The following is a 14,166-nucleotide window of genomic DNA, read 5'->3' as shown; positions in this document are numbered from 1 at the left end:
TGAAAAGAGTTACTCACTACTTTGTTGTAAGCTAGATGTGTTATTTGCAGTTGAGACTTGTGGCTGAGAGCTTATTCCAGCAGACAGAACCTAGTCACTCACTACTTTGTGTAGGTTTATTGTGTCGTGGTCACATTTGTCTCCAGCCCAAAGTTTAACCTTACGGCGCAATCAGGTGCTTAATTTCGAGGATATCAGGAAGAAAGACATATTACAAAGACATAATTACTTCCTGATCATAAGATTTAACTTCGGTCTGTTAAAATGGACACTCAAAATGAGTTTCATTTTCCCACGATATAAGCGTCTACCTAAAAGCTTGCACGGTGTCTGGTAAGCGAGTCTGTTCTCCATAAAGGCGGGCCTCGCGATAGGTGAAATAGCAATTATAATAGACCTTCATTAGTCTAACGGACGAAGCAAAATTCAGGATCCTGATCCTAAGTGACAAAAAGACTTAGGTGACTTAGCATACGTTTAAGATACCTTTTGCGAAATTTATTTTGACACCCTAATTCAAGGTTTAACATTTTCTTGCTCCCTGAGTCCCGTGGCGGAAACCCCATAAAATGTGTCAGGGGTATTGGCACAGCGATCCGATGACATTCAGTCTTCACTCTGACGTCAAGTTGACACCACCTTTATTTATCGCCAAGTGTCTTCACAGAGATAAATCCCGGTGACGACATACTACTATTAAATAAGCTAAAGAAATTATATCCTGATATTTGGAGCCTTATCTCAGAAGCTCTCTTACTTACATCGTGATGGTAAACCATTCCTTGGCCTTCAACCAGCTTTGTATCTATTACGACGAGCGTATAATTTGCCACAACAGTTCATAATGTCAGAAAGACAGATAGCAAAGGTGGGTTAAAGATGCAGTGCACTATTAACTTTTTACTGATCGCTGTAATGAGCAGATAGGTATGGTAGGAATGGGCAGTATGGGCTCCATGATGTCCCTCCTCTTTGCCGAGAAAGGCTGCAAAGTCTACTATTTTGATATCAGTACGCGACATATCTCCCCGTAGCTGACATTCACTGACCAATCTCAGGTGAATATAACATGAAAGCAGCAGAAAAGATGGTCAAGGACGTCAACGAAGAAACCCGAGTCTTTCGCCAACACAGCTATCAACAACTCTGTGAAGAAATCTACTCCGAGAACCATCCTCGAATCATCATCTTTAGTATACCCCACGGAAATCCCGGCGACGAATGTGTCAAGGCTCTGCGACCGTACATGACGAAGGGAGATATCATTCTCGACTGCTCAAACGAATTCTATGGCAACACGGAACGACGACAAGCGGATCTTGCAAAATATGGCATTTTTTATGTCGGATGCGGTGTCTCGGGCGGATATCAGAGCGCACGAGCTGGCCCGTCGCTGTCACCAGGCGGCGATCCCCAAGCCCTCGAAATCATCATGCCGCTTCTCAGAAGAGTCGCAGCGAAAGGCCGCGACGGGAAACCATGTACCAGCCCCATCGGCCCAGGCGGTTCAGGGCATTATGTCAAGATGATCCACAATGGAATCGAACAAGGCATGAAGTCAGTTATTTCCGAAGTTTGGTACATCCTCACCAAAGGTCTTCAGCTCAGCTATGAAGAAGCAGCTGGTGTTTTTGAGAAGTGGAACCAGACACCTGAACTTTATAACACGTTTCTGATCTACAGCGCTGTTGATATCAATAGGACAAAAGATGAGAAAGGGCGATATGTTCTGGGGAGGGTTCAGGATAAGGTTGTGCAGGATGTTGATAATACTGAAGGCACGGGGACGTGGTCTTGCGAAGAGGCGGTGAGACTCCACGTCCCTGCTGCGAACATCGTCAGTGCGCATTTGTTCAGATGTACGTCAGCTGAACTGAGCCAGCGCGCTGCTGATGCTGAGGCTTCAGGACGTTGGCAGCCTTCAGCGATTAAAGTCTCTTCGAGGGATGGCTTTATTGAAGATCTTCGAAAGGCGACGTGCTTCTGTTTATTGCTGTGCTTCACGCAGGGTCTACAGATCATTCGTGAAATGGATCAGCAACGCGAGTGGCACATCGACTACCAAGACCTCCTACATGTCTGGAGCGCCGGGTCGATCATTCAAGCAGGAGGTATCATGGATCTTCTTCACAAGATCCACAGCGAATCGTCCAGCAAGAACAATCTCTTGTCCGACAGTGAACTCGAAACCCAACTAAACAGCCTTCTCCCTTCAATGAAGCGATGCATCCTCACAGCATTGGAGGCTGACATGGTGATTCCAGCAATGAGCCAGAGCTTGGAATATTACAAGTATTCAACATCGGTAGATCTGCCCACGCAGTTGATAAAGAAGGAGCTGAATATCTCGGCAATCACAAGTTCGACCTAGCGAAGGAACATCGCGGTAAACCAAGCAAGAGAAAGCACCATCTGAATGGAAGCCTGCACGAGGAGCCGACAAGTCTCGGCATTGAAGATCCTAGCGTAGCCTTAGGGATAAATAGTTCTTCTTTATTTAAATGAGAATGCCAAGATGGGCTAGTCTTAAGGCTGGATAAGATATACCAAATCTATCCAACCCGTTCAACATTTCGAATAGAAGTCCTAGGTTGTGTGCCTCCCCTTCAAAAGTCCCCGAATACTCTCCGCAAAACAGGAAGCAATTACAATTATCTCGCGAGATCATCATCTCGGCTCGGAGATACCATCGCGTCTTCGCGTCTTCACCAACAACCCTGAGAAACTTTTGCTTACCTTCGGGCCGCGATCGGCATTCCCGTGCCGATGAGGTTATTCACAGATTATTCCCGGAAATCATCACTACGCCAACTTATCCACTAACGGCTACCCATATCAGGAACAGCGAGTAAAGTCGCCACATAGCTCGATAGTAATGACGTAACTGCAACGGCCATTCGTTGACCGTCCCCACTGATGAATTTTTGCAAGGAGAAATTGAGTTTTAGCATGGCTCGGTGTTAGAGACTAGTCGCCGAATCTGGCACCGATCATTTCTGATAAATATACACGACATTCCACTTGTGATCTTCTCTCTTTCTGATCAAGTTTAGTTCAATTGACTTGTGGATTAATCATGGAGAAAGTCGAAACTGCACATTCAGATCACAACGATCGCCGAGAATCTCATACTTCTTCACATAGCGATGAAGAATCATCCATATCGTCTTCACACCACAACCATCAAAATGACGACATTTCGCGAACATACTCCCTCGGTGACACAGAATGGCAGAGCATCCGCGCACCAAACACAGGAATCAGCATGACGCGAACTGTGTCGCGGAGAGAATCTGTTATGTCGAGGATTCGATCACGGCCTATCCCGGTGTTTACGCATCCTCTTGCGCATGTCAAAACCACAGAAGATCAGCTCGTTGACTTTGACGGGCCTGATGATCCGTACAGACCGATGAACTGGCCTAACAAGAAGAAGATCTTGACTACGATGCTGTACGGGTTAGTTACCATGTCAGCGACGTGGGCGTCTTCGTCGTATTCATCTGGTACGGCGCAAGTAGCCAAGCACTTCCACGTCGGCACCCAGACCGCAACTCTTGGCACAACGCTGTTTCTTGTTGGTTTTGGAATTGGGCCTTTGCTTTGGGCGCCGCTGAGTGAAGTCTACGGACGTCGACAAGCGGTGCTTATTCCAATGTTCATCGCGATATGCTTCAGTTTCGGAAGTGCAGTCGCAAAAGACTTTCAGACGCTGATGATCACGCGATTCTTCTGTGCGTTCTTCGCCTCGGCGCCGGTCACAAACACAGGTGGTGTTCTAGGCGATTTGTTTCTACCGTCAGAGAGGGGAATTGCGATGGCGGGGTATGCCATGGCCGTTGTTGGAGGTCCTGTTCTCGGTAAGTCTGGCTTTTATAGTTTGTGAGAATTGTCTTGGCTGACGGTTTTGTCTTAGGTCCTATCGTTTCAGCTGCTGTTGTGCAGGACCCGAGTCTTGGCTGGAGGTGGACTGAGTACCTGACTGGTATTGTTCAGATCATCTTTTTGACGCTGGCTGTTATTTTCGTTGATGAGAGCTACCCACCGAAACTTCTTATCTACAAGGCGAGAAGACTGCGTCATGAAACAGGCAATTGGGCGCTACATGCGAAATTCGAAGAATGGGATGTCAGCATCTCAGAACTCGCACGGAAGTTCTTGGTCAGACCTGTTCAGCTCCTCATGACGCCTATTTGCTTCCTCGTTGCGTTGTACGCCAGTTTCTGCTACGGTATTTTGTACATGCAACTTGGCGCTATTCCCATTATCTTCAGAGAGATCAGAGGCTGGGGCATTCTAGTCTCCTCACTGCCTTTCATCTGCATTCTTCTCGGAGCCATTCTTGGATGCGGAGCGAATGTGTACAACCAGCTCCTCTACAACAAAGCCTACCACGCCGCTGGCAACCGCGCCGTCCCTGAAAAGCGTCTTCCTCCTATGATGGTCGGCTCCGTGATTTTCAGCGGCGGCCAATTCCTCATCGGATGGACTGCTCAGAAGGATATTCACTGGGTCGTTCCATGCATTGGCCTCGTGTTGCTAGGAACAGGCTTCTTTACCATCTTCCAAGCTGCACTGAACTATCTCGTCGATACGTTTACTATGTACGCGGCTTCAGCTGTCGCGGCCAACACGTTTCTTCGGTCCTGCTTCGCAGCGGCTTTTCCGTTAGTGGTTGGACCGTTGTATCATAATATTGGTGTTGGCCCTGGGTCTAGCATCACCGGTGGCTTTGCAGCCTTGTTGATTCCTGTTCCATTTGTGTTTTATATCTATGGCAAGAGAATCAGGGCGAGATCGAAATGGTCCAAGGCCTCGGTGTACGACTAAACAAGCACCGTTGCTCGGAGGAGATATGAAAGATTGACAAAATGAATTTATAGATAGTCTAAGATTGCGATAATACCCCAAATATAATAAACGCCATGCTCATCTATGTATGCTCCTACTTGTTACCAACCTGTTTGTTCCATAACTCCTTGTATCTTCCATCTATTGAGATCAAGTCCGCGTGTGTGCCAGACTCGACGACCAATCCATTGTGAATAACCAAGATCTTGTCCGCACTAACAATAGTAGATAGTCGATGAGCAATGACGAATGTCGACCTTGCACGCTTCAACTCATCCAAGGCACCCTGAATACTTGACTCTGTATTCGTGTCAACTGCACTTGTAGCCTCATCGAGAATCAAGATTGGGGGGTTCTTGAGGAACACTCGAGCGATTGCTAGTCTCTGAATCTCTCCTCCTGACAGCTTGACACCCTGCTCTCCAACCTCGGTGTTGTATCCATCAACGAAGCTGAGAATCTTGTCGTGGATGGCTGCGGAGCGACATGCCGCGTAGATTTCCTCGTCTGTTGCCGAAGGTCGAGCGTAGCGCATGTTCTCGAGTATCGATGCGTTGAAGAGAAGAGGATCCTGAGGAACGACACCAAGAGCATTCCTTAGTGAGCTGAGGGTGATGTCCCGAATATCATAACCGTCAATTGTAATGGACCCCTCATCGATATCATAGAATCGAAGCAGCAGCTTCATGATAGAAGACTTGCCAGCTCCTGTCTCACCAACCAAAGCAATAGTCTGTCCAGGTTCAACTGATAGAGAAAGGTCCTGGACAGTGGGTTTTCGAGGATCATAAGAGAAGCAAACATCATGGAATGCAACACGTCCCTCGACCTTCTCCAAATCCTTAGCACCCTCCTTATCAGTGATAGTGGGCTTCGTCTGCAGCAGATAAAGCAGACGTTCAGCATCGACCAGGTCTGACATGAGCTGTCTGTAACTATGAGACAGGAACTTCAATGGCCAGACCAAGTACTCCCAGTACTGAATGAAGAAGACAAAGTCACCAGGCGATGATGCGCCGTGCCAAACGTCATAAATAACAAGAGTCGCGAGTGTGAAGAAAGTGCAGGGAATAAGAGCGTTGAGTAACAGCTGGATGTACGCATCCGTCTTCTCGAAGTTCAGACCAGCAGATAGCTGCTTGTTAACCGCAGATCCGAAGCGATACTTCTCATAGTTGAACATGTTGAAGTAAGTGACGGTCTGCCAGCCCTGAACAGCTTGATGCATAACACGAACTTCTTCTCTCTTGGACTTTGTCGATTCTCGTCGGTTATCGAGATTCCAGCCTGTGGCTTTGACCTCAAAGGTAACGAAGAGGACTGAGCCAATGGCCATAGCGAGAGCGACGTAGCTGTTGAACTTCCAGTACAGAAAGACAAAAGCGATAGCCAAGTCGATGACAGTGGGGAGAATCTCAATTATGAGCATGTCAAGCACGTTAGTTAATGCTTCACCCTGTTCGATAGCCTTCATGACCTCCGCCGAGTCACGCTCGGAGTGAAACTCCATAGGCAGTGACAGAACGTGGTTAAAGGCTGCGTTCGTGAGAGAACGGTATGAATATTGCTTAATCGGGATCTTGGCCAGTGACTCAATGAGTCCGACTACAACGTCGTGAGAAGTAAGGCTCATGATAAGCCAGATGAACAAAGCGTGAAACGGATTCTGCTTGGCGAGGAGTTGGTCGGCCACGATGCCTAGTTGACGAGGAACCAGGATGTTAAAGACTCGAGTTGCCAGGATACAGAACAGGGAGACCAAAATGCAGAGTTGGACTTTGCGGTCTTTCTTGGGGATCAAGAAGGGGAGGAAGATAGAAAAGTCGGAAAGGTAGCCTAGCCAACCACCCTTCTCCTTAAGTTTCTTTGCGCGTTGGCGTTTAATGTCGATTACGTCTTCCTCTGTTTCGCTGCCCGAGATGTACTCATCGTCATCGACCTCTGTGTCCGATGATGTCTCCGTACCGTAGCTTGGGCATGCTCTGCCATTTGCATGGCCGTTTGATTGAAGAAAGGGCTGCGACTCTTCTTCTTCTGAGTTGGGAGTGTAGGATCTGCCACTGTTGGAGAGATGGTAGATCATGAGGAAAAGAAGAGGTAAAAGTCTAAAGGTTTGAGAGGCGAGCTGTACAATATGATAGATATCATTCCGGCTGTTGATAGCGGAGGATATCTGTAGCGGAATTTCGAAAGCAAAAGTGATGAGCGATGTTCCGAGGACCAATAACCGCGGTGCAGCTCGCTGACTCCAGATAAACGCCCATAAAGAACCAAGAACAACAAGATGTATCGTCTCAGGCTCTTTACTCTGCTGACTCTCCTGCACAAACGTCGCTATACCCTCAGCCAAATACCCCAAGATCAAAAGCGCAATAGCAATACGGTCATAATTCCGCGGGGTAGTTGTTTTTCCAGTGGTACGAGCAGCGTTGAGGATAGTAACAACCGAAACGAACACTACAGCTACTGAAGAGCAGCTGTAGTGGAGGATATTGGAGACCTGAAGAATTGACGGCATTTTTGCGAGCCGGGCAGGTAAGAAAGTGTAACGAGAAAAACCGTGTGATTTATTTTACTACTAGAGAACCGTCTGATCAAATCTTATATACCCAATTCCTCAGCCCTATGTACGACTCTGGCATGAAAAAGCCAAGGTCGCCTGCGGTCATTTGAGGCGCATATATTCGACGCAGCCAATCGGCGTGGGTATGAGTCAATGCCACAGCGGGTCTCGCCACCAAAAGTGACCTACTTTGGGTAATAAGTTTCGACGCGTCGATTGGCTACGGCGTATTCTGCTGTGGAGATGCCAATCGGGAGGGAGCATACGGGAAGATTATGCTTATTTATTACTGGTCTTGTATGACTCTGTATTGAGTCATGAGGATCCCACTGCCGAGGCTCGTGCTGTTCAATAGCTCGAGTTTTATGTTTTGCGGGAGGGAGGAAATGAGGTTTATTCCGGTGCCGAGGAGCGTGGGCATTATCGCGACTTCGACGGTATCCACTAGATGGGCTTCTAGGCACTGGGCTGCTAGATGGCCACCGCCCATAAGCCAGATATCTTTCCCGTCATTCATTTTGAGGTGTCTGATGTAATCAAGCACGTTTTCTCGTATGACTGTGACATCGGGGAAATTGTGCTGGGACATGGTGCGACTGGCTACTATGACTGATTCTTTGGAGCGCTTTGATAGTGGATTATCAGCGCCGAAGGATTGCATGACTTCGTATGTCTTGCGGCCCATGATGAAGGAGTCGAATTCGGCGTGCAGCGCGGGGAAGTCGATGGTGGGATCTTCAATGATCCAGGTTGTTGAACCATCTGGTGATGCGATGTACCCGTCGAGACTTGCTGCGACGTTGTACCGAAGGCGTGCCATGTTGGGCAGTGAATGATGAGATGAGTGTGAAGTGAGATGAGAGTCTGCGCGATATGCATGACGGCTGAAGATGTTGTTCGGTCGGGTGAACAATCTCGCCGCTTACTGGCTGGAGGCTTGCCCTTGTGAATGCTTGGCGTTCTCAAATTTCCTCTAACCACTAACAAGCATCTACTCTTCAGATTTCTTCGCATCGGCTTGTGTCGCGACCAATAGCTCCTCTCTCAAAAGCCAAACGAGAGGAAACATTGTTCCCGGTCCAAGCAAACAACCCAGCATAACAGAAGCGCAGCCGGCTCGGATCCATGAAATACTGCAAACCCCAACATTCTCAAGGTCCTTGAAGTGATATGCCAACCACAAAAAGCCAGCTGAGTAACAGCAATTGTAATCAAATTGGATGACAGTTCGAAGTCCGAGGATTGCCTCTTGTGGCGTGGTGAGGAAATGCTGAGGAATAAAGACCTCGAAGATGCTGGAGTCCATGTTGAGAATGGTATACCACCACGTCGCCGTGCTTATAGCACTGATGACACCGATTGTGAGTCGGATGGCGTTAATCTCTTGCTTCAATGTCCTTTTTGTCTGTTCCTTTGGCTGAGGAATGATCTTCGATAGCACAAGCATGATGATGGAGCCCCAGATAGGAAACAGCTGCCAAATCCAATTCCACCAATTCCTCGCCTCAAGAGAAGAGTGAAAGAACGATGGAAAGTGGGTGATATAATATCCCAGCACAATCGTAGGCAAAATAGCCATACAAGATGCAAGGCCTGGGCGATACAGACTCGGTGTTGTGAGTTTGTAAGTAGGCGTAAAGACATAGAACAGGAAGAAAAAGATAGGCGCAAGACAGCCTATGCCAAACATCTGAGAGAGAAACAGAAACACAACAGGGCTAATCATGTTAGCAAGAACTTCAAACTCTGAAATGTAACTTACTACTTGATAACAGGAAACGTATTCCCCGGTCTATACCCCTCAATCATCACAACAGCATACATCCCTGCAAAATCTGTCAAGAACACTAAAAGCTGCCAATACGCCTCCTCATCCGTAAAGAACTGCAAATGCGCAAAGGCAACAGTGACCACAGCGAAAACATCATCTAGCACAGGTACGCCGTAGAAATTTTTGATAATAGGCACGGTAATGTCTTGCACTGTGAAGACGGAGGTTTTGACAGTTTCTTCGATTATAGGACCGATTGGCTTTGCCATTGCGAAGGCGCGTGACATGATGGCTGTGATTAGGAGGAAGGGAAGGGCGTGGATGGCACGTCGGAGACGGCTTTCGGCAGGTGAGGTGTGTAATGTCATGGTGGTTGGGGGATGTGATGGAGTGAAGATCGTGGGTTGAGGGAATAAGGTGAGTCGATGTCTGAAGTTAGGTTGATGGACCCTTGTAGTCGGCCCACCAACCGAAGGATGCGAAGCCAATCTTCATAGAGACTATATACGCTGATAGATTAGATCTTCGAGCCCAAATCGCTTCGGTGGGGCTTTCCTATATCGCTGATCGCTGTGTCTTTTTGTTTATGTTCCCAGAATCCAATTTGCAACTTCATCCTCCTGTAAACAGATGCTTCCTTTGAAGGAAGACAACAATTCCTGCCAATGATACAAAACAGCGCTATACAGATGCTGATGCACGCTTGCTATGAATATCCTCAAGAAAGAACCACACTGATAGCCAACGCCGCTGCAATGACATACCCCAACACCGATTGACTCATCAATCTCACCGCATCATCCTCCTCATCACCCTTCGAATCCGTCGAGTTATCCCCACTACCTTTATCACCTCCCTTCTCAACCCCTTTATCTTTATCACCCTTATCCTTATCGTCATCTCCCTTCTTTGTGGAATTCCTCTCACTCGTAAAGTTGCCCTTCAAACTCATCCCAAAATTCGCGGCTGTGAACGTGGCGTTTCCCCTTGACATCCACGTCTCTGTCCCAAACTCAATGATGCCTAGCCAAGGATCTTTCGGTAGATCATCTGCGTCGATTTGTTTGTGGGCTTGTTTGAGGATGTACTGGAATAAAGGGTAGAAATCCTCATCGAAGGATAGTACGTCGCTGTTGTCTTTTGTAACGGCTGTAAAGACGTGCGTACCTCCTGAGTTTCGACCATAGAAGAGCGAGCTGCAGCGGTCAGTATTTGCAGTGAAGGACGAGTGGTGTACTTACAACTCCGTCTTCCCAAGCGTAACAGTCGACAGGATACTATCGTTCTGCCGTCCAAGCCACCACGGATCGCCCACCCTTCCCAGCCAAACCATGAACTCCACCGCCGCAACCTGCGGATACAGCGTTCTATTCCTATCATCATCAAGGAAGAAATCCCATGCCGCATTCGCCTGCACGCCGTCCCCTTCTAACGCCGCTTTATTCTTCCCCCAGACCTCATTACTAAAATCATCCGGTATTTTCGACGGACTTCCTGGTGTGTAGATCCAATCTGTTGATAAGCGGATAGACTCCAAGTCGCTGAGACGCACGGGGAGACTCGGGTTGTTGAAGCGCACGTAGGGAAAGGAGTGTACGTCTTGGATGTCCTTGGGCCAGTTCCACGTTGCGGAGAATGCAGGCGTGCTGTTGTCGACTTTGAGGCATACGAAGCCGTTCTTGGGACTCTTTTTGTTCCATGCATTTGGGTAATCTGCAGTTGTCAGCAATACCCATGTCCATGGTGAGATTGAACGTACATGACAGTGAGTCATTTAGTTCGCCATACCGCTGATTTCCGCATACTGTTCTTACCTCCTCCTTCCCTAAAGCCCCCGCTGCTAAAAATGCATAGCTCACAACCGTCGTGACTTTCATCGTGAGGCCTCAATGTTGCAGTGAGGAAGACAAGGGTTCCATGCCGTGTTACAGCAGATGGTCTGGGGTTTAGGGGCTGGGCTGTTGGGGCGACAACCAGCTCAGCCTCAATTGACGGTTCGGGTTAACGGCAATGGATTTTACTTTGTAGAGATTTCTATAATTGTTAAAAAGATAGTTTCGATATACGAGAGGCGTTATGATGGTATGGGCGCTTACGTGGCAGGATTTAGGTGCGAAAAGTCACGACGTCATGGGGTTTTTTCTGATCGACGCGTTGTGGAACCATCGTAAGGTACCCGATTCTTTGGCAGATCACTTTACGCGTCTATTCTCACGATCGATGGTATAATTTGCATAATGTTTGCATAATTAGTCGTCCAAGTTAGATATGTTTGAACCAAACGCAAGCCCAAGTCGTCAACACCATCATTTCCCACTGTCGTCCGAATTGTCCACTCATGCCACTCCCAGTAAATGTCAAATCACCAATCTTGTCTCGTCCCAAAGACCTATGAGATTTAAAAATAGCCACGATTTCCTCATCGTCTTTGACCAATTTCCATCCCCAGCCTTGTCCCTGCGCACGCGTGGAGCGCCATTCAAATCGTCCAACGCTGTTGCCGAGCTGCATACAAACCAATAACTTTCCTTTCGTTTACTCACAGTCGTGCATCGTAGTAGTTCCTCGCGCGTGTCTTGACCTTCTATCAGTGCGGCGAGATTAATGCGAAAATCGTGCTTCTATGTGGCGTTTTTGCAGCGGTTGCGAGCACGGGGGGATGCTGCGTCTGGACCGTCGTAGATGATCACGGCATTGGACCCGGCTGGAGGGACGTGGACCGCGAAAATGCGCTTGGTGGCTGGGTCGGTTAGGATGCAGCGGATGTGAAGCGACGTCCGTTTGTGAGTGATGCTGAGAGATTGGGGGTATGCCTTGGGCTGCAGTTTCTTGTGAGACATGGAGACTGAGGGCCAAGGTTGCCGATGAAGTGTTACCCATTTGTGTCTACGAAGCTGTCATGGGTTGCTTTTATTGGAGGTCATTTACCGTCATAGCCATAAAGTCTCCAACCACAACATATCTCAATGCACATGACCTGTCTCTCTTGCTATCTAATGATATTACATGAGTTATTTTATGCTTGCCATCCATCAACTTGATCATATGACGGTCAGACTCTCGCTGAATACCATGTCTGGGTTTTGGTGTTCAGCTTCAGGGTAAGCCGTGGCTAGTGATGCGATGTGGCTGTGCACTTGTGGCTGTTGTCGAGTCAATCTTCACCTTTCCATTTCAGGTCGTTCAATTGATCTACGCAATCAAGCATCACAGCATCACCACGAACAGCCAAAATGTTAATACCGGTACATTAAGCGCTTCATTTTACCTCTACGATAGCCTGAACCCTCAGAAATGACTGTCGATATCCTCTTGTGGCTGCGCCAGGTCGACGATACTGCAGACCCTCACGAGCTCGACCCAGCGAAACCACCAAAAGCGACACGATCGACTCGCAAGCGAAAGCGCAGCTACAACTTGACCAGTTCCGATCATTTACCAATGTTCGAACCTATGGAGAATAAGTTTGTGCATCCGAAATCACCTCCAGACTCTCCTAAATTCTCCAAAGCAGCTGCCGAAAAGGCACCAACAAAGAAGCGAAAGACAACGAAGGGTGCAGTCCCAAATCCAAGTCCAGACAATGCGCAATTCGACGATGAAGGCGAACAAGAAAAGGCTCCCAGGCCTCTACGGAGCGTCCATCCACCCAGCGATACATCATCAAAGTCCTCAACGAGCGGTCGATCTGGTGCTTCGTCGCCTCGAAAGCAATTAGCAGCCATGGCATTATCCTCACACGGCCTCGAAACGCGCGCCATGTCTGATCCGTCCGGTCTTCCCCCAAGCCTGGCAGCTATGCGAACGAAGTTATTACAATTCAGTCGTGGAAGAGGAATTCTTGGGGAGAATGGGCTGGACAATATACAAGATGAAACAGCTGCGAGGGCGTTACATCCGGACATGGCTGCTTTGTACGAGGATAAAGAATTCTGCTGCTCTGCGAGTTGCGACGAATTGGGGATTACACCGAGTCCCGAGGATGTGGTGTATATTCTTGAATGCGCGGGTGATTGTCTTCGCATGGGTAGGTCTGAAGTAGCGTGGAATCATGAAGTTCACTTCCCTCTGCTGTGCTTGGCGCTTCGGGATCGATCAAAGCGTGCGTTCCAACGGCATGTCAATGTGGCTTCTTGGTGAGTTCACCGTAATAGCTCATCTCGTTTCTCTTCTAACAATGGCAGTTCATCTGCATCCATCATCCCCGACTACCGCATCCGCTTCGCGCCTGACAAAAAGATCGACTTTTGCGTCTATCTCGATCCTCACCACGATCCGAACGATACAAGCATTTCCAGCACCGTCGACACCGTTCGCGCGCGTCTTCCAGCGCTATCAATAAACCCAACCGATGACTTGTCACTGTTGAGCAATCCAATTGCCATTCCCATCGAGACTAAGCGTCCCGGCGAAGGCATGGACACTGCCAATCTCCAAGTCGCGACGTTTTTAACAGCACATTTGACGCTGCTTCAGCGACTCGTTGACGCTGGTGCTTCTGCACCTGTTGACGATGGAGGGAGGACGCCTTCGGTTGATGATCTGGGCTTCTTGCCTGGGTTGATCGTGCAGGGAAATACGTGGACCTTTATCGCAGCAAGTCGTCAAGACTCTCGAACCGTAAGTTTACCCCGCGTCATTGTCGCAGCTGTGCTAATTGATCAAGGTGATCTGGTCAGAGACCTCACTCGGTTCGACGGGCAACATATTCGGTATCTACCAAATCGTCGCGTCTTTGCAATTACTGCGCCAATGGATTAATACCACATACTGGCCCTGGCTACGACGCGTTACACAAAGAGCTGCTACAGCGATTCAATTACAAGATGACCCAGCCGGATGAAGGTGTCTCAGGATGATGCAGCAAGAAACTCAAATTCATTGGAGGCCCCAGAGCTTTGAAGACCCCGCCACGCGCGGATACTGCCGGACGCCAATTAGATCACTCGGGACGATTTTAGATCATGCCGAAGCCATTGCG

General features: G+C 48.4%; 7 protein-coding genes across 7 annotated transcripts; 3 read left to right on the top strand and 4 right to left on the bottom strand.

Moving 5' to 3' along the window:
- Positions 1-947: 947 nt before the first annotated feature.
- On the top strand, positions 948-2,371 carry FMAN_15116 (uncharacterized protein; the record flags this gene model as incomplete). The annotated part of the gene is made up of 2 exons (XM_041822544.1): positions 948-1,011; positions 1,059-2,371. The coding sequence occupies 2 exons, from the start codon at positions 948-950 to the stop codon at positions 2,369-2,371; spliced, it is 1,377 nt and encodes a 458-aa protein (XP_041688214.1).
- A 705-nt stretch (positions 2,372-3,076) lies between these two features.
- FMAN_15117 (uncharacterized protein) lies at positions 3,077-4,830 on the top strand (the record flags this gene model as incomplete). The annotated part of the gene is made up of 2 exons (XM_041822543.1): positions 3,077-3,860; positions 3,917-4,830. The coding sequence occupies 2 exons, from the start codon at positions 3,077-3,079 to the stop codon at positions 4,828-4,830; spliced, it is 1,698 nt and encodes a 565-aa protein (XP_041688213.1).
- A 115-nt stretch (positions 4,831-4,945) lies between these two features.
- Positions 4,946-7,369, bottom strand: FMAN_15118 (uncharacterized protein; the record flags this gene model as incomplete). The annotated part of the gene is made up of 1 exon (XM_041822542.1): positions 4,946-7,369. One exon carries the CDS (start codon positions 7,367-7,369, stop codon positions 4,946-4,948), a length of 2,424 nt encoding a protein of 807 aa, XP_041688212.1.
- A 331-nt stretch (positions 7,370-7,700) lies between these two features.
- On the bottom strand, positions 7,701-8,234 carry FMAN_15119 (uncharacterized protein; the record flags this gene model as incomplete). The annotated part of the gene is made up of 1 exon (XM_041822541.1): positions 7,701-8,234. One exon carries the CDS (start codon positions 8,232-8,234, stop codon positions 7,701-7,703), a length of 534 nt encoding a protein of 177 aa, XP_041688211.1.
- A 171-nt stretch (positions 8,235-8,405) lies between these two features.
- On the bottom strand, positions 8,406-9,553 carry FMAN_15120 (uncharacterized protein; the record flags this gene model as incomplete). The annotated part of the gene is made up of 2 exons (XM_041822540.1): positions 8,406-9,132; positions 9,177-9,553. The coding sequence occupies 2 exons, from the start codon at positions 9,551-9,553 to the stop codon at positions 8,406-8,408; spliced, it is 1,104 nt and encodes a 367-aa protein (XP_041688210.1).
- Positions 9,554-9,903: 350 nt separating this feature from the next.
- Positions 9,904-11,062, bottom strand: FMAN_15121 (uncharacterized protein; the record flags this gene model as incomplete). Its single annotated transcript, XM_041822539.1, has 3 exons — positions 9,904-10,381; positions 10,427-10,898; positions 10,945-11,062. 3 exons carry the CDS (start codon positions 11,060-11,062, stop codon positions 9,904-9,906), a joined length of 1,068 nt encoding a protein of 355 aa, XP_041688209.1.
- A 1,417-nt stretch (positions 11,063-12,479) lies between these two features.
- Positions 12,480-14,028, top strand: FMAN_15122 (uncharacterized protein; the record flags this gene model as incomplete). The annotated part of the gene is made up of 3 exons (XM_041822538.1): positions 12,480-13,321; positions 13,370-13,805; positions 13,852-14,028. The coding sequence occupies 3 exons, from the start codon at positions 12,480-12,482 to the stop codon at positions 14,026-14,028; spliced, it is 1,455 nt and encodes a 484-aa protein (XP_041688208.1).
- Positions 14,029-14,166: the final 138 nt, after the last annotated feature.

The sequence above is a fragment of the Fusarium mangiferae genome (assembly GCF_900044065.1).
Source record: "Fusarium mangiferae strain MRC7560 genome assembly, contig: FMAN_scaffold014, whole genome shotgun sequence".
Lineage (NCBI taxonomy): Eukaryota > Fungi > Ascomycota > Sordariomycetes > Hypocreales > Nectriaceae > Fusarium > Fusarium mangiferae.
The sequence above is the reverse complement of the archived record's forward strand: the minus strand, read 5'-3'. Positions and strand labels throughout refer to the sequence as shown.